Here is a 26,034-nt window from a genome sequence, read left to right on the forward strand (position 1 = left end):
TACTCAATAACTTGAGCCATAACCCCAGCTCTTTTTACGTTTACTATTTTTGTGAGTAGGGTCATGTTTTTCTATCCTGGCTGGCCTGGACAAAGATTCTCCAGTTTATTTTTGCCATATAGCTTGGTAATAAACATGCACCATCGTGTCCAGCTTTTGTTGTTGTTATGTTGTCATTCAGATGACGGTCCACAAACGTTTTGTTCTAGGTTTTCCTGGAACCATGATCCACCTAATTACTGCCTCTTGAGTAGCTAAGAATATATGCATAAGCCACTATGATTTACATAAGAAAACTAACAAACAAACTAAGGAACCCAAAGAGCCTGAATTTGAGTTGAGACCTTCAAGCTTCACTACTGAACTTTTTCACTCATTTTCCTTTGAGTTCTGTATCTTCCTCACACCCTTTTGAAGATATGCATATTACTACACCATACATAAGGTAAAGAAAACAGAATCATCAAAAAACAAAAACAAAAAAAAACCCCATTGCTTCCAGTATGTTTTAGGATGTATGTTTTTCTATACAAATATGAAGAGGCACTTAGGCATTGGGCCTTTTTGTTTCCTTCCTAAGAGTATTCTGTTTTGTTCTAACTATCTAGAATCCTGTATAATTTGTCATATCATGGTACATTTTAAATCTAAATTCGGCACATCAGTGTACATTTTGTTTGTTTTTTTCCACATATTTTATTGTAATTAATATATTCATCCATTAGAGGGTGCATTATTTCACATACATTGATACCCTTTCTCATATCCTGGTCCCCATTTCCTTCCCTCCATCTCCACCCCTCATCTTGTTTTCCCCCCTTCCCTATCTGATTTCAAATAACCAAATACATATATATACAATATATCAGATGACAAGGTGAAATACCATATCAGATAACCAAGGGACAGCAAAAGAGATGAGAGATAACATAGTACATTATGGAAAACAATCACTCATTATATGGCTTTTGTTTCTATATCCTGGAAGTCCTTTCATTTAGTGTCATTCTATATGGCCTTATGTATCTAGGTTTTGTTCCATTGTCAATCTCTGCTAGGAGAGCCCAAGGTTTCTACTGATTATGACAAATGAGAGAAACTATTGAGCCTATGTTCCTTTGAGTCTGGCTTACTTCACTAAATATGTTTTTTTTCTAAGTCTTTCCATTTCCTTACAAATGGGGCGACATCATTCTTTCTGACAGCAGCATAGAATTCCATTGTGTACAAATACCACATCTTGTTGATCCATTCATCAAGTGAGGGACATCTAGGTTGGTTCCATATCTTTGCTATGGTAAATAGTGCTGCAATGAACATCATTGTGCTAGTGGCTTTAGTATGTCTTTGTTTCTGGACAATTGGGAAAATGCCAAGTAGCAGAATTGCTGGATCATAGGGGAGCTCTATGTTTAGTCTTTTGAGGAACTGCCATACTGCTTTCCATAGTGATTGAACGAGTTTGCACTCCCACCAACAGTGTAGTAGTGATCCCTCCTGGCCACATCCCCTCCAGCATCTGTTGTTATTAGTTTTCCTGATCCTGGCCATTCTAACTGGAGTGAGGTAGAATCTTAGAGTTGTTTTGATTTGCATTTCTTTTATGGCCAGAGATGTCAAGCATTTCTTCATGTGTCTATAGGCCATTCTTACTTCTTCTTCACAGAAGACTCTCTTAAAGTCCTTGGCCCATCTTTTAATGGGATGGTTGTTTCTTTGGAGAGATTCAATTTTTTGAGCTGTTGATATAGTTTAGATATGAGGCCTTTGTCCATTGTATGGTTAGTGAAGATGTTCTTCCACTCTGTAGGCTTCCTAATTAATTTACTAGCTATGTCCTTTGCCATACGAAAGCTCTGCAGTTTAATGCAGTCCCACTTATCCACCTTTCTCTGATTTGTTGTGTTTCTTGGTCCTTATTAAGAAAGTTTCGACCTGTGCCAAGGAGACCTAGTCTATCTCCTATTCCTTCTTGTAAAGTTTTCAGTGTGTCAGCTTTTACCTCGAGGTCTTTGATCCATTTGAAGTTAATCCTGGTGCAGGGTGACAAAGAAGGATCCAAGTTTATTTTTCTGCAGATGGTTAAGCAGTTCTGCCAGCACCACTTGTTGAAGAGGCTGTCTTTCTTCCATTCTATTTTTTTTGGCTCCCTTATCAAAGATTAGGTGACCATAAGTCTGTGGTTTAATAGCTGGGTCTTCAGTTCTATTCCATTGGTCTTCAGGCCTGTTCTTGTGCCAGTACCAAGCTGTTTTGAGAATTATAGCTCTGTAATAGAGTCTAAAGTTTGGTATTGAAATTCCTCTTGCAATGTTCTTTCTGCTAAGAATTGTTTTTGCTATATGGTGTCTTTTATTATTCAATATGAAATTTTAGAGTGCCTCTTGTATTTCTTTAAAGAATGACATTGGGATATTTTGTTTATTTTTTATAAGAACTAATTGGTTAAATTATTTTAAAGACTTCTGTTTTCTGACCAATATGAACTTTTGCTTTCCAGATCCATTTAATTGCAAAATATCTTCAACAATCTAGAAAGATTATGAACTGAGTGAAAACACCTAGCAAAGAGGCATCATGTTGTAGGGGTGGAAGACAATTATGAAGAAAGGAAACACATTTTCCAGATTCATAGTAGAGTTTATACATTCTGTCTAGTGTGAATTTGGTGAGCAACAGAAGATTATAAAGTTTCAATGGAAGCATAGGTCAACAGCAAAGAGTCATTTTGTTCTTTTCATTTATGCCTAAAGGAGTTTGACCTCAGAGATAGATAGGCTATGATGAGCATCACTGTGAGAAATCTTCAGTATTTCTCATGCTGTGGAGATAAGAAAAATGCTGATCTCTACTTTGAATTGTCTGCATGGAGTAAAAACAAAAGGTAAATTTTCATATTGCTTGTCTTTTTATTTCCAAAATCTATTTGTATGTAATAAACATAAAAGCAGGAGAAATGTAGAATAATAGAGTTCAAAAGATACTCCAAGATGGGCAGCAACTTCTATTGTATCTTGCCAGTGTGTATGATGGTTTATTTTATATGATACCTGACTGTTTAAATACAACATTTAGGTTGGCATGAAGATATTTGACAGTGAGAGTAACATTTGCAAGTGTTTACTTGGGATAAAGCAGGTAAATGCTCTGGTATAGGTTAAGTCTTACTCAACCACTTGAAAGTCTTCAGAGAAAACACTGAAGGTTCTAGAAAAAAAGATTCTACCTTAGGACTGTAGCATAGAAATCCTTTTCGAGTTGCCAGCCAACTGTCCTTCATACGGATTTCAGATTTTCCAGTTCTCAATCATATGAGGACTACTTAAAATATTTGCGTGTATTTATGTATATATACATGATACATGCAATGTATATATATGTAAATATGTATGATTTATAATACGTGCCTTGCCCAAAACCATTCCTTATGTATACATACATAATATATGATATCATATACATATACATGTAATACATATACATATGATGTGTAGGACTAGTTTTACCTTCCTGGATATCACTAATACATTGGTTAAACCAAACCATAGGGATATCATCTGATTTTGTAAATAACATTTAGTAAATGGTGGTAGAACTGGTGGCAGAGGAGTGAGGTATTTAAGTCATAAAAATATTCTCTAAAATATTGATTATAGGGTCAGGGAAGAAGCTGAAAATAATTGTGTCAGTTATGTCTTTCCTAGGTAATGGCTTATGCTAACTCAATACATTTAAAAACTCTGCAATTCAAAGCTGGTAAGATAGAGAAGGGATTATTTGAGTGATTTACCAAAAGAGTATATGATTCCTTACAGAAGTAATTTTTCTTAATACTTCTGATGCAAGTGGTTTTATCTTGTTAAAAGAAAACAGAAAAAAAGCCACTCTGTAATCTTTAGGGGGATACATAGATTCAACACACTTGAACAGGGTAATGTTCTTACTAAAAATAACTCCTACATTCTGGAATTATTTCACGCTTGTGAAAATATAATACTTGGAAAGGCTAGAGGGGCCTATGAAAGACAGAAAGAGGTAAATGCATGTATCCTGTTACTTTTGTGAGCATACATCCAGTCTTTCCTGAAAGCTTTACCACATTCTTTTGAGTTAGTAATGACTGAAAAATTCCCCAGGCAACCAAGACAGAGCAGCTAAAAGCCAACATTTGAACCTTCCTTGTCCTTCCTGGCTTACCTGAGAACACCAGTATGACACAGGACCATGGTGAATCTATAATCTCTTCACAAACAGCCTGTTAGTAAAGAGGGCCTCTTTTTTTTTTTTTTGGCAAGTAAATCTCTCTTCAGCCCCCACCCCCAAAGAAAGAGGGTCTCATTTTAACTTAAAAGGTACATGGGCCTGAAGCATGCGTAGTTATTCAGATTTATTTGGAGAAAACAAATCCAGTACACTCATTCTCACCCCCTAAAGGTAGACTAGCATGTCCTCTTAAAACTATATCAACATATAAGAAGAACAGAAAATGTCATGGGAAGTCATTATCTCTCTCCCTTGGTCATCTTTCCCATGGTGGTCTTCCTTGGATGGCTCAAATTCTTTGGTCTCCGCATCCACTTGCAGAGTAAGTAGGCACTGATTTTTGGTTTTGTTTTGTAAGAAAATGCTAATTGAAATTGCTGAACTGCAGTCATTATAGTCATGTTTCATAGTTCCCTAACCTTTAGGAAAGGAACAATTTACTGGATAAAACATCAAAGGTACCCATGTTGCATCTCTGCATTTGCATGGGTCCAGCGGGCTTTTAATCCATCTTCTGTATTCTTATTCAGGCCATCGCATGTCTCATTATCTTCCTAAGCCTCGCTCGGTCTCATCTGAGAGCAGGTGGACCCAGACAGATCTTTGGAGGCTCCATGAGTGATTTCTCTTGAGAGCAGCACATCTCCCTAGTCTGCCAAACCATCGCACAGATCCCTTCCAAGGGTGCCAAACACATTCCACCAGATGCTGCTGGCAATAGTTCCCCTTGGTAGACGTGAAGGTTGGCTTCCATCACCAGCCTCCCATGAAACCCAGGCAGGACACGGGCAGCAGCTTTGTCCTGACGGATTTCTGACAGATTTCTCGTGACCTGGTGTTTCTGTACCAGGAAATCTTAGGGTAACAGGAATGGAGTCCTGGCCGCCTAGACTTCACTACCCTCCTCATCCTCCACATTTGCCAGCTGTCCCCCCCCCCCCAAATGAGACAAACAGGTGAATAAAGACCATCATTTTGTGTTCCCAGGTCTGTGGGCTCTGGCATAACCTGTTATAGTTAAAGCAAACCAAAACACCAAAACCCACCAAGGACCCCTCTTTGGGAAGAATGGGAGGTCCTGGAACCCAGCTTGAGCGTCTGCTCTGCAGGAGACAGTCACATCTCCAAGTCTCCACCAAGGATTTTCCCGCTCTCAACCGCCAGACTGTCTCTTCCACAGCCTCAGGACCTTGAAGTCCACGCGCAAGGACAGAGCGAGACCAGAGACCCAGCGGCTGGGGGAACCAAACACAAAAGAAAAGATTGGAATAAGAAAGACGCAGAACAGCCAAGGCCAGGCAGGGACTGGAGGAGGAGGAAGGGGCGGGAGGGAGGAAGGAGGGAGGGAAGGAGGGAAGGAGGGAGAGCCAGCCGAGCACCGGGGGACGTCAGGAACAAAAGCTCCGGCAGGAGTCTGGCGGAGGCAGTGGGGGGAGCAGGGGGAGGGTGTTTGGCACGGTTATTAAAATGAGCATGTGTCTGCGCCATCGTGTGGGTGTGGCGCGGAGCAGAGTGTAAACTCCAGCGGGGCCGGAGCAAACATTGGGGTAGCGGTGGCCGCAGCTCGCCCAGCCCGCCCGCTCCGCCGCCCGCCTGCCCGGCCGCCCAGCCCGCCCAACCGGCCCGCTCGCCCCGCCGAGAGTGGCCCCAGCGCACGCGGCGCGCCGACCCCGCACCATGGCCTCGTCTCAGGGGAAAAACGAGCTGAAATTCGCCGACTGGATGGCAACTCTGCCCGACAGCATCCACAGCATCCCGCTCACCAATTTAGCCATCCCAGGTAGGCTCGCGGTGCCCGGCTGCCGGGCTGCGCCCGGGCTCCCGCCGGTGCCACCCGCCTCGCCCTGCCCCACCCCGTGGGAACTCGCCGCGCTGCCCACCCTCCTGCCCCCTGGTACGGGGCTGGGGGCGCCTGTCCTCAGGCGTGGGTCTCGGGTCAGGCCACGCCGGACCCCGGTGGCCTCAGGCTGCCCGGCGTTTTTCCAGCCCCTCTGGGGAGCGCGGAGCCAGGAGTCAAGGTGACTGCTCTCCGCCCTGAGGCTCTGGGAGGGGGCACGGCCCGCTCCAGGTTGGGGCAGGGGACAAGATGGGTCCCGGGATGGCGCCTCGACGTACCCCACCCCAGGGCTTTCCCTGTAGAGGTAGGAACTGGGGTGTCGGTGGGGGGCGATCTCTGAGCCTGCGGGGGTGATCTTGGCGGCGAGTTGTGGGCCGGTGTCTGAGGGGACCCGATCCCCGCCCGAGCTCCCCGTCCACCTGGCGTGGAAGTGGGCAGCGTGGAGAGAGGCTCCCTCGGAACCCGCCCGCGTCCTCTCTACGGGTCCCCAGTTTCAAACGACAAAAGCGTGTCCCTAAGAGTGATGAAAGTTCAGGGACGTGCGGCCCTGGGCACGGAGCCCAAGGGGCGAGGGGCACAAGGCGTGGCGGCTTTCCCGACCCGCGTGGACGCGGCGGGAGTCCGGGTGCTTGTTCGCGCGTGGAGCCTGGAACACACAGCCGTGCTTGGGACAAGAAGCCGGGGAAGGGCAACCTGCAGAGCCTGACACACCAAGGGTGTGGGAAAGCTGGTTGCGCTGTTGTCCAGAGTATGTTGAAGCATGTGCAAAGCCAGGTACGGAGAGAGGCACCGAGAGAGCTGAACAACTCGGAGCAGAGAACCTGGCAGGAATGGGGTAATTTTTTTTGAGGGGGGGCGCATGCAATTCATTCTAGAGCTCAGGTATCCAAGAACGAGGGTCATTTGAGGACAGAAGCTCACAACACGAGCAGAGGACACAGGGACACCTCATGACCAATTTGTGGACAACAGAGACAGGGGCACGATTCGCAAGAGGGCAAATTACGGTGGTGCCCCAGTTCCTGCCCAGAGCGAGGCTGGGCTGCGAAGTTCAGCCTTCTGGTTCTCCATCAGCCCTACTTGATGCTGGCTCCTGGTAGCTGGAGAGAAGCAAGCAAGAAAAAGCAGAGAGAGGAAACCAAGGGTTGGGGCGGGTGGGGGGGAGGGAGAGTAGTTAGGAGGCTTTTTGAAAAATCCCCAAAGGCTCCAATCAACAGTGCTGGCATGATCAATACCTCCAGTGACGTGACTATGGCAGACTCGGATTGTCCAAGGAGGTCTCCCACATCCCCAAAAGATGGTTGTCCTTTGCCCTTTCTCAACAAATAGTGTCGCCTGAGCCAGAGATCTCCAAAGACAAAGAACAACCCCGGTTCCCACTCTGCACTTGACCTGGTTACCTAGCTGAGTCAGGATTGCTCTCCTGAAAGAGTACGAACTACACAACTTTGTTGGCAAAATTCCACTCTCACTTTCACGGGCATGGCTTCATTTTTACTTTTTTGAACATTTATTTTCGACACATACTGTCCGGTGATCTCACCTGAGTGTGTTTGTACACATGGAAGCAAGGAAGGGCAAGGCAAGAATGAGAGCCCACACGTCTGACAGGGCACTCGGGGTTATAGGAAGCTAAAGCCCAAGATGGCAGTACCAGTACTGTGAGATGGCATGACGGCCCATTCAAATCCACCTTACATTTCTGTGTCACTGCGCCTTTCAAATCCCTGCCCTGTTCACCTGTAAGTAAGCAGTTGGTACTTCTCCATTTCACAAATATTCTGGAACTCAGCATAGGCAAATGACTTGTAGACAGTTCAGTGGTTTGAACCCTAAACTAGATCTTAGGGAAAGATCCCCTAGGACTTTTGGAGGAAAAAAAAAGCTGGGATTTTATCAAGATTAGTCAACAAGTGGTAACCGAGATGAGCAGACAGAAACTAAGCACTAACAGGATGTGGACTATTTTCACTTCTGTCTTTGGGACAAAGTAGAACCTTGATGTCAGTGCTTGTGATATTTTAGTGACCTGGTCAGGACTTGAGAATGGTGACTGGGGGAATGTCATGGAATTTCCATTGTTTCTCAAGCCATCTGATGTGATAATTCGAAGTACATTCCCTGCAGTCTCTCATTCTTCTCAAAAATGTACACATGAAGTTTACACAGAAATTTAACACAATATCTTTCACCAAATCTATGCTCTTGAACAGTCCCCATAGTTGTATAAAGAAGCTTTGGTAGATACACACACACACACACACACACACACACACACACACACACACACACACACACACACGCTCCCTCTCTCTCTCTCTCATGTCCAATTTAGTACCTCTCTGCATTATTCAACACTGATAATTTTTGAAGGAAAAAAAAGACATTCAAACTTTGATAGTTAGAGAAGACTAATTGGAGACTATTAAACACTAATGGAATAATTGCCTTAAAATCATGCTAATAGCTTCCTGGCTGCTACATATTTACTTGGCCGGTTGCTACAGCTTGAATTAAGCAATTATCTCCACCATTTAAAACCATGCCTGGTGCAACACAAGTGTTTTTCTGGAGAGGAATTGCTGTTCAGCGGTCTCCAAAGCTTCAGGTATTCTTAGGTCAATCAGCTAGAGAGTGAATAGCTGCCTAATTATAAGGCCACCTACTTGGGGCAATGGACCTAAATTACCCAGGTAATTTAGGAAAGGGCATTCTGTTGGTGTGTGATACCCCCTCTATGTGTGCAGTTCTGCTATCTTTCATTATTTCTTACATGTGTGCATCTTGAATGTTTTCTGCACCAGACCTCTCAGTGCTGTTTTGCATGTAAATCTCCTCATGATTTGATATTGACTGGGCTGAGGAACTTAAGTAAGTAATTGGCATTAGTCATTTTACTTTCAGTTTATTTTTCAAAGGAATTAAGTACTGCCAGAACATACTGACAGTTACACAAATTTCAATCTTGTTTATCATTTCCTTCTCTCCCTGATGGTACTAAGTTTTCATTCATTTGCAATTGGTTTAATAATGGCATTATGAAGGATTCTTCCCTTTAGTAGCAAGTGAGAGAGAATAAACAGACAAAAAACAAGGAGAAAATATATAAAATTCAGGTAAGGTGAATCTGATAAGTGTTTGGCATCTTCGAAGCACATTTCTAACTCTGTATTATGCTGAAAAGACAGCCACCATAAAACAAGGAAGGCCTTGTTAATGTGGGTCTTTGACAGGGAGTTATTCTCTCCAAAATGTCAATGATTGGGAAGGATTTAGCCTATAGGAGGAATAGGCAATGGATTGTTAGATATGGGATAAAAATCTCAGTACATATGGGGTGTGCAATAAGGAAAAAAATAGGTCAAAATATTGTGGGGCTAGGACCTCAGGAATGTGTACATTAAAAGCTAATTATTGAGTGGAATTTCTATAATTATAATAAAATAGATTAGGAATGCAGGAATACTTTATAAAAATGAATGATTTATAAATTAATATGCCTGAGGATTTTACTTACTTATCTTTTTAATAAATTGACAATGTCAGTGGGGGAAAACAGTCTTATGTTAATTCATAGATTTTGTTTTCTTTTGTTGGTGATGCTGGGGATTGAACTAACCATCCAGCATTGAGTTACACCCCTTGCCCTTGTTAGTTTTTAATTTCTTGCATTGTGGTAATTCCTTTTTGCTATTTCTGGTATTCCTGGAGAGAGCTGTATTCTTACTCCTTTTTGTAGCATATCATTTCCATTTTAATTGGGATATGATTGTTTATAGGACAAATCTGGGACTGGGTCTAATTGGATACTTTTCAAAGAAAAACAGTAGAGTTTTTTTTTCTATTTTTAGTTAGGATAGCGTTGTGGGAGGTAAACATTCAAATCAATCAAAAAGCAATAAATGTATTTAGGATGAATATTCTCTGGTGTTGTCTCTATTTCCAGTGTTGTTAGATTTTACAAAAGAAAAAAGGGAACAGATTGACACTTGCGGCTCGTACTTGTAATTCTAGCTACTCAAAAGGGTGATATCTGAGGATTATGGTTCAAAGCCAACCTGGGCAGAAAAGCCTACGAGGCTCTTACCTTCAGTTATCCAGAAAATGCTGGAAGTGGAGGTAAGAGTAACGTGGTAGAATGTCAGTCTTGAGTAAAAAAGCTAAGCGACATCATGAAGCTCTGAGTTCAAGCCCTAGTACTAGCACGCATACACACACACACACACACACACACACACACACACACACACAGAGAAAGAGAGAGATAAAGAGAGATAGAGAGAGAGAGAGAGAGAGAGTGAGAGAGAGAGAGAACAGAGAGAAAAAAAGAGAACAGAGAGAACAGAGAAACAACTGCTCTTAAAATTTACTACACGAAAATTGTACATATTTACTGGGTACTATATAATGATTTGATACATCATCCCTGATGAATATCTAAAAAGTAATATGTTCTACTACCACTTTTTTTTGCTGATCTGAATTGTATCCGTAACTACTGTCAATAGTGTAAAATGATGCACATAAGCATTTACACAGTATTTTCCTGTGTGTGTGTGTGTGTGTGTGTGTGTGTGATTTTTCACATATTCTATCAATGAACCATTAAGTCTTTGCTACTCAAAATTGGTCCAGGTAGTTCAACATCAGAATGCTTAAACGGTGGTGAATGATAGTAATGTGATTCTACCTTTCAGATTTATTTAGCCATAATCTATGTTTTAATAAGATCCATTTTTGCAAAGTTAATTATATACAAGTTTGAAGCTTAAGAACTCTGCTTTAATGTATTACTTACTACATGTGTCCTTTACATGAATGGAAGAAAACAAATCTAAGTACATACACATCTTGAGGCTTTCTGTTGGGCTATCCATTTTATTCATACATGTTCAAGTTTACTATCAAGCTTCAAGTCAGAATTCGATATCTGACTCAAAGCTAATGGCCCAAGCTGAGAATATTTCTGATAACTGACATTAGAGTTTAGAATGTACCTTGAGTAATAAATGTTATTTAATTGGTACTTAAGTGTTCAAATTAGGTTACTATGATAAATATAAAACCTTTCCCTTTATGTCCTTAAAGCCCCCTCACAGCAACTGATAATGCACTTAAAAAATCTCTCAACTCTGATGATGTTGGTGAGTGATAATGTCAATTTAGGAAACATCCCTAAATTAGTTTTCTGTTCATTTAGTCCTCTTTTAATTGTACACTGGCCCAGGTACTTTTGCTGTATTTGTTATGGTATATGATGATTCATTTTATCCATAACTTAGAACTTGTCAATATTACTCTTGAGTAAAAGTAACATTGTAAATATAAAATGTACTAATAATCATTAGGAGACTATTGCAAGAAAATGTAAATAGTAAATTGGCTTTTGATGAAAGAAAATTATCAAGGTATGGAAAGCATATCTTACCCATTTAAATATATTTTACTTGGAATAGAAATATATATGTATAGATGTTGTATCACACACTTATTTCAGCTATTTGATAATATATTAAAAGTGTTTGATACCATACATATAGATTCATTTCTTTCAATTGTTAAAATGGATACCACAGTGTTTCTATGGAAAAGGTCACATACTTTATGTATATGAAGTGTTTAATACCCTTACTTAGAGTTTATTTTCTATTATTTAACTCTTCTGTTTTTTTCAAGACAAAGTTTCACCATGGGAACTAGTCCGGCCTGGAACTTTCTATTCTGTCTTAGCTTTCTAATAGCTTTATGCATTTATATCTACTCTCTCTTACTTAACTGGAATCCCACCTGATCCAAATGAAAGAAAAGATAAATTACGAAGAAGACAACTATTGGGTACCATGTATCAACAAATAACATCTAGGAGATAATTGTGAGCATAGACTAACAATAAAAACCCACCTTACACACACACACACACACACACACACACACACACACACACACACGAGTGTTCTTAAAATAAAATCAGGCTTATGATAATTGTTCATTTCACTCCATCCCAAATACTTCCTTGCTAGATTAGCAAGTAGTTCTAAATCTCTTAATAGATTTCTAAGGATTGCTTATAAGCCAGCATTTTGTCCTGAATTGTCTACCAGATGATCTCTCAATTTCCTTTCCTGTTTGTGGAAAATTTAGAGAATAATTATCTTGCTAATGCGCGCGCGTGTGTGTGTGTGTGTGTGTGTGTGTGTGTGTGTGTGTGTGTGTGTGTGTGCGTGCCAGGTAGATCTGGCTTAGTGTTTTTGCTCAAGACTGGTACTCTACCACTTGAGTTACATCTTTATCACTGGCTTTTGGCTAGTTAATTGGAGATAAGAACTTTCTTCCTGGGTTGGCTTTAAACTTAAATTCTTAGATCTCATTATTCTGAGTAGTTAGGATTCCAGGTGTGAACAACTGACACCTGGCTGGCCTTGCAGATTTGATGTGCAGAGAAACTGTGCTTCCATTGCTTTATTCTCAAATAATCATTGCCAGCTTTCTCAAAAAGTTATCTGAAGACAAAATGGACATAAATGTCATACATAATGCACTTACAGGCATACAAATGTATCCACACATATGTATTTTCATGCACATACATATTTATAAAGTCCATGCTAAGATCATGAATAATGCATAGTAGAACACAAAATCTATCCCACATTTGACTATCTTTCCTAAACCTATACTGGAGTCATTGGTCCCATAATCTTTTTAGCGAGCTTCTTCCCTTTTTTGTTTCTGTTGTTGTTATTGTTATTGGTGGTGGTTTTTGTTTTGACAACAGTCAAGGTTCACCTCATGATCTTGCTGCCTCAGCTTCCCAAATGGTGGGATTGTAGATTTGTAACCGGGAAGCAACTTTATTTCTTTTCATCATTGCTACTTCATTTATACAGAGGGGTTTTAAGTGGAAACAACAAGAGAATATTTTTCCCACCAAGCAACCCATGACAATGAAAATAGAACCCAATAATCAAATATACAGAAAACAAACCCTCAAGCACCACTGAATTAAACACAGAGTAACTGATAGGCTCTGACTCAAGTTAGGTATCTCTTTCTCCTCCAGTACACACACACACACACACACACACACACACACCACACACACACACACACACACACACACACTTAATATTTGCTGCCTAAGTAGGTAAATTTTGTATCCTGAATAACTTACTGTTTTCACCCCTGAGAATGCTTTTGATCCACAAGCATTAGCTGCTGCAAACCTGGGAACATGCCACCATGAAGGTCACTCAAGAGCTCCTAATAGTCATTGCAAGATGTAATATCCTCAAGAAGCTAGACTCCGGGTCAGTCTGTGAAGACTGAAATGTGTCTACACCAGAAGGAAGGGGAAAAGTCTGCCATGGTTCAGATAGAACTCTCTTGACAAGAGCTTTCTAAAGCACCAATAGGTTTTCTTATGCTCTGTTAATAGAGGAAGGTGGATTAGAAGAGAGGACCGGGAGGAAATGGTTAAATATTCTTGAGAAGCTACTAGACTAGTCACCTCCAGAGATCAGGTACTGAAACCAATGGCCCATGGATTTATTAGATGTACTCGTGTTCTATTCCTATGTTTCTTTACACATCCTGAGAGTAGATAGCTCTTTTACCACAGTCTTAAATGCCAGCAAATACTGTGTATTAACTGAAGAATTCTTTGCTTGTGCTTACTTTTATGAAGCAACCATGTTTGCTCTTAGCATAAATAATCATTTGGCTGCTTGATTCATCTGGGAAGTTTTTATTTCAAGAATAAAAGTGCTCTCTGGTGACTGGGAAATTTAGTTGTCTGTGGAGCTGTCCTTGACAGAAAAGAGAAAGATGCACTTTGTGAAGTCCTGCTGAGAAAATCAGAACCTATCCTTGTGTGACTTTGTACCCCATGGAGGACTGAAAAGGGGACCAGAGCTGCCTGAGTGAAGTTAGGTCCCAGTACACTCCCCTATCATCAACCCTGAGCCACTGGTAAGAAAAAGAACAGGATAGTCAGAGGATATCAAGATCCTGCAATATGGGATAGGAAGTTTTGTTCAATGTTTTTTCCCTGTGTGGCCTCCTTTCTCATCTCATCAGGTCAAATTTCTTTGTTCAGCATCACTGCTGTGCCCCTGGGAACAGTCTTATTTCTCTTGTCTCACTCTTCCATTTTTCTTAGCTTGGAAAATGTCAACTCTGTTAAACTCAACTTTCCACCTAATCTGGTCTCAGAAAACGTCAGAGGATAAATATTGGAGAAAAATTACACAGGCTGAATGACACAACTCACTAACAATTTATGACCATGAATTTTAAGCAAGTATTCAACATTTCTCGACCGCATTCTTACACTTGTCTTTTTGTTTTCCTTTTTGATAACTCTTCTCCTTCACAAACCAACGTTTTATTCCCATCCAATTTCACTGATTACCACAGTTTTTTAGAAAACTATTGTTGTAAAGAGATGAGAAATTTTATAATTTCTGAGTATAAAACCACCAGTTGGCCAATTGGAAGTGATGCTGTGGCTCAAGTGGTAGAGCTCTAGCTTTGAGCTGAACAGCAGAGGCCCAGAGTTCAAGCCCCACAGCTGATGAAAACAACAACAACAACTCACACACAAATACCCCACCAATGCACCTGCACCTACTGCTGCATACAATGGATTGTATTAAGATGATTGCAAGACATGGACCTACTCTTACTGGTCAGTGGAATACAGTCCTATAGATCAGAAGAATAGAATATTTATTTCAGGAAACAGTTCATGCATAACTGACCATTGCATTTAACTCAAGTGCCAATAACACCAAATAAGTAAATGATTCTGTTATTAATAAGACTGGACATCCTCATGCAAAAGAATGAAATTTTGACACTTGGTTTACTCTATACAAAAAGCAGTTCAGCATAGATTCGAATTGTAAACCTTAGAACTGACATATGAAAGTTATAGACAAAAATATGAGGAAAACGCTTCACCTAATTGGGCTTGCACAACTGCTAACTGTGCTTAATATTTTATTTTTGAGATCAGGAATTATGAGACCTCCAGCCAATTTATATCCTTTCTTAAGGTATCGTGGTCCTTTGGAGTCATATGTAGTTCAATATCAGCACAGACTTTTATTTCCGGTCCTGGGGCTTGATCTCAGGCCTGGGTGCTGTCCCTGAATTTTTATCCTCAAGTGATCTACCACTTGAACACAGTTTTGCTTCCAGATTTTTTGAGAGGGGAGTGGTTAAATGGAACTAAGAGTCTCATGGACTTCTCTACGTAGGCTAGTTTTGAACAGTGATCCTCATAACTTAGCTTCTTGAGTAGCTAGATTTAAAGCTACTCAAGTGCTGTGGGCTCTTGGCCAAGCTTTTTTAAAATGTTTATTTATGCCAAAATATCAAGGGATTTTGATAGGGATTGAATTGTATCTGTAGATGTATTTTGAAAGTATAGACATTTGACAAATATTGTCTTCCAATCAGTGAACATACAATGTCTTCCCATGATCTTATATCTTTAATCTTCCTTCAACAATTTTCATGGTACAGGTATTTTTGATTAACTTTGTTTCTAAGCATTTTTTGTTTTGATGGCACATAAGTGGGAATGTTTTCTCAATTTCCTTTTGAATTACTTATTGATCTTTGTATATTATTTTTGCATCCCACATCTTCACTGAATTGTTAGTCCTCACATGCTTATTTTGTGAATCTTTAGGGTATTTTTACATACAAATGTCTGTTTTTCAGTCTTTTAGGGTATTTTTACATACAAATGTCTGTTTTTCAGTCTTTTAAAACTTGGATGTCTTTTATTTATTACTTATCGAGTTGCTTTGTCTACTGATGGAATTGCATTGAATACATTGTTACCTTCTTACTAATCTCAGGGAAAAGTTTCAAATTGAAAATGACTGTGGGCTTGTCATATATGGCTTTTATTTTATGAGAATACAGTTTTTATGTAATTTCTTGAATGCTGTTTTTAGAGTCACAAAGGGTGTTAAAGTTTGCCAAATGCTTTGATTTCATCAATAGATGTGACCATAAAGTAACATCTTTTGTTGTGTTCATAAGGCATGTCACGAATAAATTTTCGCATTTTTACTATCCTTAATTTTCAGGGTTAAATACTAGTTCATAATGTTGAATTCTTCACTTGCTATTGAGTTACCTTCCTAGAATTTGTTGAAAATTCATGTATATTCATCAACATATTGACAAATAGTTTTCTTTTCTTGTAGTGTCTGGTCTGTCCTTGAATTATGATGATGCTATTCTCATAAATTTGAAAGCATTTCACTTCAGCACTTTGGAAGAGTTTAAGAAGGATTAATATTAATTCCAACTTAAATATTTTGTAAAAATGAACCTGTGAAGCCATCTGGTTTGGGAATTTTCTTTGCTGAAAGGTTTTTAATTACTCAGTCAATCTCATTATTTACTATATGAGTATTCAGATTATATATATTTCTTTCATCATTAAGCTTTAATAGGTTGTTATGTTTTTAAGAAATTCTTTCTAGAATAGCAAGATGAGTGGGAGGGGTGAGGAAAGGGATGGTGGGAGAAAAACATGGGTAGAAATGTTCAAGAAGTAATGTATCCACTACCTGATGAATGTAACTGTAACTCCTCTATACATCACCTCAACAATAAAATAAAAATTAAAAAAAGAAATGTATACCTTCTAGATTTGATCACATATATCTTTCACAACAGTCTCACAATCTTTTCTGTTTCTGTACTTCTAGTTTCCCTGTCTTCTCTTTCTTTTCTGATAGCATTTATTTGAGTCTTCTGTTTTTTCAGCTTTGCTAAATGTCAATTTTGTCATTTCCAGAAAACTGAGCTTAGTTTTATTGATTTATTCTTTGTTCTCCTTTTACTTTTTTCTGCCCTAGTATTTACCAAGTCCTTCCCTGTATTAACTGGGGGTTTAGTTTGAGCATCTTTTTCTAGTTTCCTTAGGTGTAGAATTAGATTATTTAAGTTTTCTTGTTTTAGGTAGGAAAATTTCAGGCTTATTTTTGAAAACTTTCCTCCTCATGCTGCCTTTACTACAGTATTTGAGTTTTAGTATGCTATGCTGTCATTTCATTTGTTGTTTAATTGCCTAGAAAGATTTACCCATTTCTTAACAGGTGAGATATGAACTGAAAATTAAATACAATAGGAACAAATATAAATTTATGAACTGTTATTTTCAAAGCTATTAAGAACAACACTTCAGCATGCCAGTAGATGAAACTAATTTTTCTTCTTGCCAATGTAATTATTCAGAATGACCCATTAAACAGCACTGTAATAAAAATACAGATTTGGACTGCTTTTGTTTCATTATCCCTATATAGCTTGAATCCTTCATGTGCACCTGCTGCCCAAATGCCAGGTTGTGCTTAAGCAAAGTTCTTGGGAAGGGGGGAGGAAGAAGAAATCCTTGAACTTGAAAATCAGCTGAATTTGTATTCCTACCCAAAGTCAATTTACCTTCGAGACAATTTATGCTACTGAACAATCCCACTTAAGGGCCATTTAAACACGTAGTAGGGCATACAGTAATATTACTTAATAGATGCTGAAACATGCAAAATGGACTGATGGAGGAAACAACTTAAGGATGTCTCATTTATTTCAGTCTTAACTTTTCAGAAATGTATATGTAAATATTTTAGAACACAGCTTTGTGTGTATTTATCTACATCTATGTATTCTAGGATTTTAAATAACATGCTTTGTTTTTTATATTCTCATAGACATTATAAAGATGATGAATGAAGGGGTTACCGTGACATAAGTCAGTTAAAGAGTGCATTTCTTTTTTTAATTTTAAATTTAATTTAATTTTTTATTGTCTGCATAATGTATAGAGGGGTTACAGTTACATTCACCACATAGTAGGTGCATTACTTCTCACACATTGATACCCCTTCTCATGTTTTTGTCCCCATTTCCCTCTCCCACCCCTCTCAATCATCTTGTTTTCCCCCTTCCCTTTCCTATTTCAAATAAACAAAAAAATGTATATACAATATATCAGGTAACAAAGTCAGATACAGTAGCAATATGAGATTAACCAAAGGGCAAGAAAAGAGAACAGAAATAACATAGTACATTCAGAACAATAATCATACAAGATAAAACTCCTGTTTCCATATCCTAGAGATCCTTTCAATTAGTCTCATCCTATATGACATTATTTACCTAGATTTTGAGCTATTGTAATCCTCTGCTAGGAGAGCCAGACATTTTGGTTTTTTTCCATATATTTTTAATGTAGTTAATAGAAGGGTTATATTGTATTCACATACATTGATACCCTTTCTCATGTCTTGGTCCCCATTTCCCTCCCCCGCCATCCCCACCCCTCATCTTGTTTTCCCCCTTCCCTATCCAATTTCAAATAACCAAATACAAATATATCCAATATATCAGATAACAAAGTGAGATACTGTAACAATATGAGATAACCAAGGGACAGCAAAAGAGATGAGAGATAACATAGTACATTAAGGACAATAATCACTCATTATACGGCTTTTGTTTCTATATCCTAGAGGTCCTTTCATTTAGCGTCATACTATATGGCCTTATGTATCTAGGTTTTGCTCTATTGCAAATCTCTGCTATGAGAGCCCAAGACCAATGGAATAGAACTGAGGACCCAGATATTAAACCGCAGACTTATGGCCACCTAATCTTTGACAAAGAAGCGAAAAAATAGAATGGAAGAAAGATAGCCTCTTCAACAAGTGGTGCTAGCAGAACTGGTTAAGCACTTGCAGAAAACTAAAGTTGGATCCTTCTTAATGGATCAAAGACCTGGAGGTAAAAGCTGACACACTGAAAACTTTACAAGAAGGGATAGGAGATACACTAGGCCTCCTTGGCACAGGTTGAAACTTTCTTAATAAGGACCGAGAATCACAACAAATCAGAGAAAGGTGGATAAGTGGGACTGCATTAAACTATAGAGCTTCTGTATGGCAAAGGACATAGCTAGTAAACTAATTAGGAAGCCTACAGAATAGGAGAAGATCTTCACTAACCATACAACGGATAAAGAGTGCATTTCTTTTGGGACGGTGTTACACGTTCTTTTGCTTTCTCCCAGTTTTTCCCTCTCATCACCACCCACAGATTGGATATTTCATTTTCAACATAGTGACTAGTGAGTATCACTCATGTATTTGTTCATCTTTTATCCTTCCATTTCTGTGTCCTCTTTCCTTTTCCAAAGACAGATAAATAAACAATAAAAACAAAACAAAAAAAACAGCAACAAAAAACCCAGACTCATTTTAATTGAGATAATTAGTACTTTTAATTTGATAAGATTGGCCTTAACTTGCCTAATGGAAAAGCATTATGCTAAGTGACATCCAGTTACAGAACGTTATGCTATGTCACTCAATTTATATGAGATACATAAAGTAGTTAATTCTTAAATTCAAAATATATTGGTGCTTGTCCAGGCCAGGTGGGAGGAGAAATGGTGACATGTTGACTGGATACAATTTCAATTACATAAAGTTAAAATGCAGGACAATGCAATTATACTTCACAGTGTAGTGGATAAAGTAGCAAGTTTGTGCATGGTATGGTCCATTTTTTTAACTGCAATTGAAGGAAAAATTCTTGCCAAGTCATATTAACTTTCATGACTTGACATAAACATCCAGAGGTTTTCCCTGTAGCTTTTTTTTCAATGCTAGCATTAAGAAAGGCTTTTGCTAGACTCAAAGGAACTTAGGCTCAATGGTTTCCCTCATTTGTCATAATCAGTAGAAACCTTGGGCTCTACTAGCAGAGATTTGCAATAGAGCAAAATCTTGATACATAAGGACATATAATGTGAAGCTAATTGAAAGGACCTCCAGGATAGTGAAACAAAAGCCATATAATGAATGATTGTTGTCCTTAATGTACTATGTTGTCTTTCATCTCCTTTGCTGTCCCTTGGTTATCTCATATTGGTATAGTATCTCACTTTGTCATCTGATATATTGAATTTATTTGTATTTGGATATTTAAAATTTGATAGGGAAGGGGGAAAACCAAGACGGGTGGGGGGTGTGGGGGGGGAGGGAAATGGGTACCAAGACATGTGAAAGGGTATCAATGTATGTGAATTAATGCACCTTCTATCTGGCAAATATCATGTAACCCTTTTACTAATTACAACAAAAAAAATTAAAAAAAAGAAAGGCTTTTGCTTTGCTTCTAGCTATAAGGTAAATAACATTGTTTTCTTCCTCTTCATTTGCAAAGTCACTGATTGAAGACTGTCAAATCAAATTACCTTCTCAGGTTTCTGTTTCTTTAGTGTTATATCAGACTAATGTAATTTTGTCTTCCTAAGTGTCCTGATAAGTAAGAATTAGGAAAATAACATATGAGAAGCTTTCAAATTCTTTACATTGAAAACATCTATTCTATTAGCATGGTAAATGTTATATTGTTCAAAGATAGGCCCTTTGCCCTAAAACAATTTTTCTTCTTGGATTGTAGTTGGTATCATAATGCAAGTTGGATTCAGTACTGATCCTTTCAGAAATAACACATTAAATACTAAATATGTTCTAGCCTGTACTGGTGTCTGGAAGTGGAAGTAAGAAAGCTACATTTAGCATTTCCATCCTACTGATAAGAAGCAGGTTGCTTAAAAAGAAAACCCTACCAAGAGAAAAAAAACATACATGTAATATACATATAGATGGATATATAGAGGGGGTAAAAAGAGGGAAAAAGAGAACAAATCACAGGACTTTTGTTGATTTTCAATGGAATACCCAAGTTCCAGGCCCAAAAGAATGTCCTCTCTCTCTCTCTCTCTCTCTCTCTCTCTCTCTCTCTCTCTCTCTCTCTCTCTCTCTCTCTCTCTCTCTCTCTCATTCTACTGTGACTTCAGTTTCTTTCATAGTCTTCCTCCAGGCTTGGAAGCAGCTGTTTTCCTCATACTTTATTCTATTTTGCCAGTCTTTGGCCCTGAACTCAGGGTCTGTGCAATGTCTCTGAGCCTCTCTGTGTTCTAGGCTAGCATTCTACCACTTGAGCTACAGAATCTTTTCCAGCTATTTCTGTTTACATGGTATTGAGGAATCAAACCCAGGGCTTCATGAATACTAGGCAATCACTCTATCAATAAGCCACATTCCCAACTTTACATTAAACCTTTTCATTTATTTTTTATTTTTTTTTAATTTTGCCAGTCCTGGGGCTTGAATTCAAGGCCTGAGTGTTGTCCCCCAGTTTTATTTTGCTCAAGGCTAGCACCCTACCACAGTGTCATTTCCAGCTTTTTCTGTTTATATGCTATTGAGGTATGGGCTTCATTCATGCCAGGGAAGCACTCTACCAGTAAATCATATTCCCAGCCTTCTTAATCATACTTCATATTTTATCATACCTGAATAAAAAATTTTGATTCTAATGAAAATAACATTGAAAGAACACATCTCTGTTCTAATCTAGATTGGCCCTTTTCTTAAGCTATTGATTTAGTAGGAGGGAGTTTATTGAGTTTTAGGGTCACCCTATATAATCTGAAGAAAATTGTTTCAGAGGTAATGACAGACAATAGAATATCTTAAATTACCTTTGGTAGGCTTGAAGAGCTTTTATGTAGGCAGAAGTCTCATTTATAAGCTTTAGCTAAACGTATTAGAGCATAATGTTTAAGGGAGGGTTCATAGCGATAGCTACCACTTATCAAGAACCAGCATTCTGACAACCACATACATGTATTTATTATGTTTAATCTTCACAATAATTCATTTTACAAATGTAAGGAAAAAATTAAATATTTGGGTTCATAGAACTATTAAGTGGTGGAGACCTCTCAAGTTTCTAAGTTGAAGCATTTTTAAAAATTAGGTTTCATTACTTTTCCAAAATTCTTTTCATTCATATTGTTCTGATTTGAGCCTTTGAGAGACAAGTAATATTTGTATATTCTAATGGTTTAATTTGCCTTTCCATTATGCTATGGTTCTAAAGTGGACCTATGTTTCCGTAAATCTTCTCTCAAATACACAACTAAAACTAATAAGAATAATGAAGTTCAGCAAGAGTAAGATTAAAAGTTTGTTTTACTGTTAGGACTTTGAAAACTATTTCAGATCTGGGCCTGGAGTTTGGCGTAGTGGTAGAGTGCTTGCCTAGCATGCACAAAGACTCAGGTTCAATTCCTTGGTATCACATATATAGAAAAAGCTGGAAGTGGTACTGTGGCTCAAGTGGTAGAGCTCTAGCCTTGAGACAGTGCCCAAGGACAGTGGTCGGGCCCTGAGTTCAAGTCCCAGGACTGACAAAAAGAATGAAAAGAAAAATACTTACAGATCTAAATTCCATGGATACATATTTGAGGGGACTGTTAGAGGTGGAAGCAGGGAAAAATTAGAGGAGAGAAGGAGGTCAAAGTACATTATATGTATGTATGAAAAAGCCATAATAGAACTCATACAAAAAATTGCAAGAATGCATTCTAGAAGTTATAGGGAATGCAGGTAAGAAAGAGTAATAGAAGGAGTGAAAATAATCAACATATATTATATATGATATGGAAATATTACAATGAAACCCCTGATTATTCCTCAGATACCAATTTTAAAGTCTGTCTTACATCTTAAATCCAGAATTTTGTGTTTTTCCTTATACCCTACCCCTGGTTGCAAAATGTTACTATACAAATTTTAATTAGATGACCAAAAGGCAACTATTATACTGAATATAATATTCAATATATCGGTGAATATCTCTGTTACACTGGTTCTCCCTTTGCCCTTTGTCACATCAACTAGTTTCTTTTTGCTTTCCCTTCCCTAATTCAAACAAACAGATGTATATACAGTACACCAGTTACCAAAGCCAGGTGCAACAACAAGGGACAAACTGTAAGGGGGAAAAATAAAACAGAAAATATATAAAAATAAATCCATTTAGCTACATGAACCTCACAAGTATTTTAGCAGAAATTTAAATCCCAGTGGTAGATTCTCAAAGCTAGTGCTGTACCATGCAGCATGGACTGCTTTGACCCAACTGTGATGTATTACTTCTCAGATCTGGGAAATGACATTTTGATGCCGATTGCTTTCCTATAAAGAGTTTAGAACCTTTCCCATGATACTGCTTTCAGATTTGTTTTTCTTGACTAATATTTGGGCAAAATCAATTTTATTTTTGCTGAAGGGAATAGTTTTTACAGAATTCAAAACACAATATGACAAAGTATCGTCTCATATTTCTTAAAATAGTTTGCCTTCATTATAATATTTACCAGCATTCATAAGGAATGCATTTTTGCACATTTGAGAAAGTACTATAATAGAAAATCAATTAAAAGAAAGAAAATTTATTACATTCTCTTTTTCTATTAAATAGCAGCAAATAAAACCAACATTTATTATTGTCTATATTCTAGATGCTTTGGCAAATGTTGGATACATTTACACAAAATGATCTTAAAGTATAGAACTTGCCCCTTTAGGTAACACAGCATTAATTTAATTTCAACTATTTCCTGCACATTTTGTAAACATATTTTTTTCTCTGCCTTTCCTTATCCATCTCCCTGTCTTCTCCCGTCTCCCCCACTCCCCAACACATAGGACCAATACAGTTTTAACCAATACACTAAGGACCAATTCAGTTTTAACATTTGAATTGTATTCATGTTTTGGCTTTTGTAAGTAGTGATACTTAAGAACACTGGTGAGGAAATATCTGGTTTAAGCCCTTGATTTATTTTGGGGTATATCCCTTTAAGCAATGTGAATCTTACAATTTTGATTTCTTTGCTGCCATTTCTTCATTCTGGCAGTGCGTCTACCTCCATCAAAACCTCCTTACCTAATTATATTGCTGCTTACTTGTTTTTAGTTTTAATGATTTAGTCAAACTGTTTGCAATTGTACTTAATAGAGTAGCAAATAGGCTCTTATGGATGTTCACTTAAGCAAAGTATATCAGTTTCAGTAAATGTATTTTATGGCATTTGTTTTAACCACTTAAAAGTGTTACTATATTATATATTTTTAACTTTTGTTAGTATTTTAGATAATAACTATTGTAGGAATGATACTTCATAGAAAAAGAAAATATTCTATTTACTTGAATTAGGATTATTTAATTTAAAAAGTGTGACAGTATGTTTTGGTAATATACCCAACATTAGATAATACACAGGAATATTTTAAAAACTAATTTATTATTATCTCTAGATGTTTACTTTAGAGTTATGGCAGACCCTAACTAAATATTTATATGCATGGAGGTAATGAATAATCTAAATCTAGCCTATTACATTCAGATAGAAGCTTTACTACCCTTATCAAAGCACAGAACTAAGCATAATTTATTGGTGGCACAAGTACTCAGAATAAGTTCTTATGAGCAGCATAGCCAGCTAGATAAAGAATTTAATAATTGATTTGTTATGATAATTAAATCTTAGATCTTTATCCATAATATATGAAACTCATCTCTCTTACCTGTCAGCTATGTTCAGCAGCTAAGAATTGTTTATGATGGATGAGTTTACTCTATCTTTCTAAGTTCCTAATCTGTTGGAAGGTAAATTATAGTATATGTGGTCTCTTGTTGTGCAGAACAAATGTTCTGTCTCATTAGTTGTCATTTAACTTTTTTGATACTCATATTTTTGTCCTCAAAGACTGAAAGTTCTCCTAAGGAATCTTTAGTGTTCTGAAGTGGGATCTGTTCTCATGCTGTTTAGATTAAAGAGTGCCCTCAATTCTTGGGGCCAGGAGTAGGGTCTAGTGGTAGAATGCTTGCCTAGCATCCATGAAACTCTGGGTTTGATTTTTCAGTACCATTTACACACAAAAAGTGGGAAGTGGGGCTGTGGCTCAAGGGGTAGAGCTCTAGCCTTGAGAAAAAAGGCAGAAGGACTGCCTAGGCCCTGAGTTCAAATTCCAGGATTGGTAAAACAAAACAAAACAAAAAAAATAAACGGTGCCTTTAATCTTCCACATGGTGCCCCGAGTCCACATGGCATTGCCACTTCATTAGCAGAGAATTCTTCTTTACTCTTGACTTCAGAATGGGCCACGAGACTTGGTGAGAAGAGGGCAGAAGGTACAGCGTGCCCGTTCTAAGCCTAATCTTAAAGATGTTTCTTTAGAACATAGGCTCAGTTGTTTCCCTCATTTGTCATAATCAGTAGAAACCTTGGGCTCTCCTAGAAGAGATTTACAATAGAACAAAACCTAGATACATAAGGCCATATAGAATGATGCTAAATGAAAGGACCTCCAGGATATAGAAACAAAAGCCATATAACGAGTGATTGTTGTCCTTAATGTACTATGTTATCTCTCATCTCTTTTGCTGTCCTTGATTATCTCATTGTTACAGTATTTCTCCTGGTTATCTGATATATTGTATATATGCATATTTGGTTATTTGAAGTTAGGGAAGGGAGAAAAACAAGATGAGGGGTGGGGGTGGAGGAAGGGAAATGGGGACCAAGACAAGAGAAAGGGTATCAATGTATGTGAAGTAATGCACTTCTATCTGGTGAATATAATGTAACCCTTCTATTACTTATAATAAGATATATGAAAAAAGCTATAAAAATGTTAAAAAGATGTTTCTTTATCCTTATGCCATTAACATGAGAGTAGGTTTCCTTAGGTAAGCTACACTTCAAGAATAAGAGAAGTACAGAGCCACTACAGCCATTGCTGCTTGAGATTGAGCCTTCCTAACCATATCAAAATAGTATGCAAATTTACCCAGAATGTGTGCACTGAGATTCTGAAGCTGACATATAGAATTATGGGAAATTTAACTAAATACTGAAATACAGCCTCTGTAGTTTTTGTGTTTTGCATATAGTAGACTTGATAAGTATTTATTAATTTGATTCTATGATTTATAACTGTTTTATTTATGTCTTTTTGCCTATAGAGTATAGTGATCAAAAATGT

General features: G+C 38.1%; 1 protein-coding gene across 1 annotated transcript in view; it reads left to right on the forward strand.

Moving 5' to 3' along the window:
* Nucleotides 1-5,766: 5,766 nt before the first annotated feature.
* Plcxd3 (phosphatidylinositol specific phospholipase C X domain containing 3) overlaps nt 5,767-26,034 on the forward strand; it is a 130,344-nt gene continuing 110,076 nt past the window's right edge. The window contains exon 1 of the mRNA XM_090331998.1: nt 5,767-6,043. Within this exon, the coding sequence (XP_090188124.1) occupies nt 5,941-6,043 (103 nt within the window). The 5' untranslated portion in view covers nt 5,767-5,940. The remainder of the gene's footprint in view (nt 6,044-26,034) is intronic.

This window comes from Megascapheus bottae, chromosome 4, assembly GCF_031878675.1.
Source record: "Megascapheus bottae isolate mThoBot1 chromosome 4, mThoBot2.hap1, whole genome shotgun sequence".
NCBI classification, from domain to species: Eukaryota; Metazoa; Chordata; class Mammalia; order Rodentia; family Geomyidae; genus Megascapheus; species Megascapheus bottae.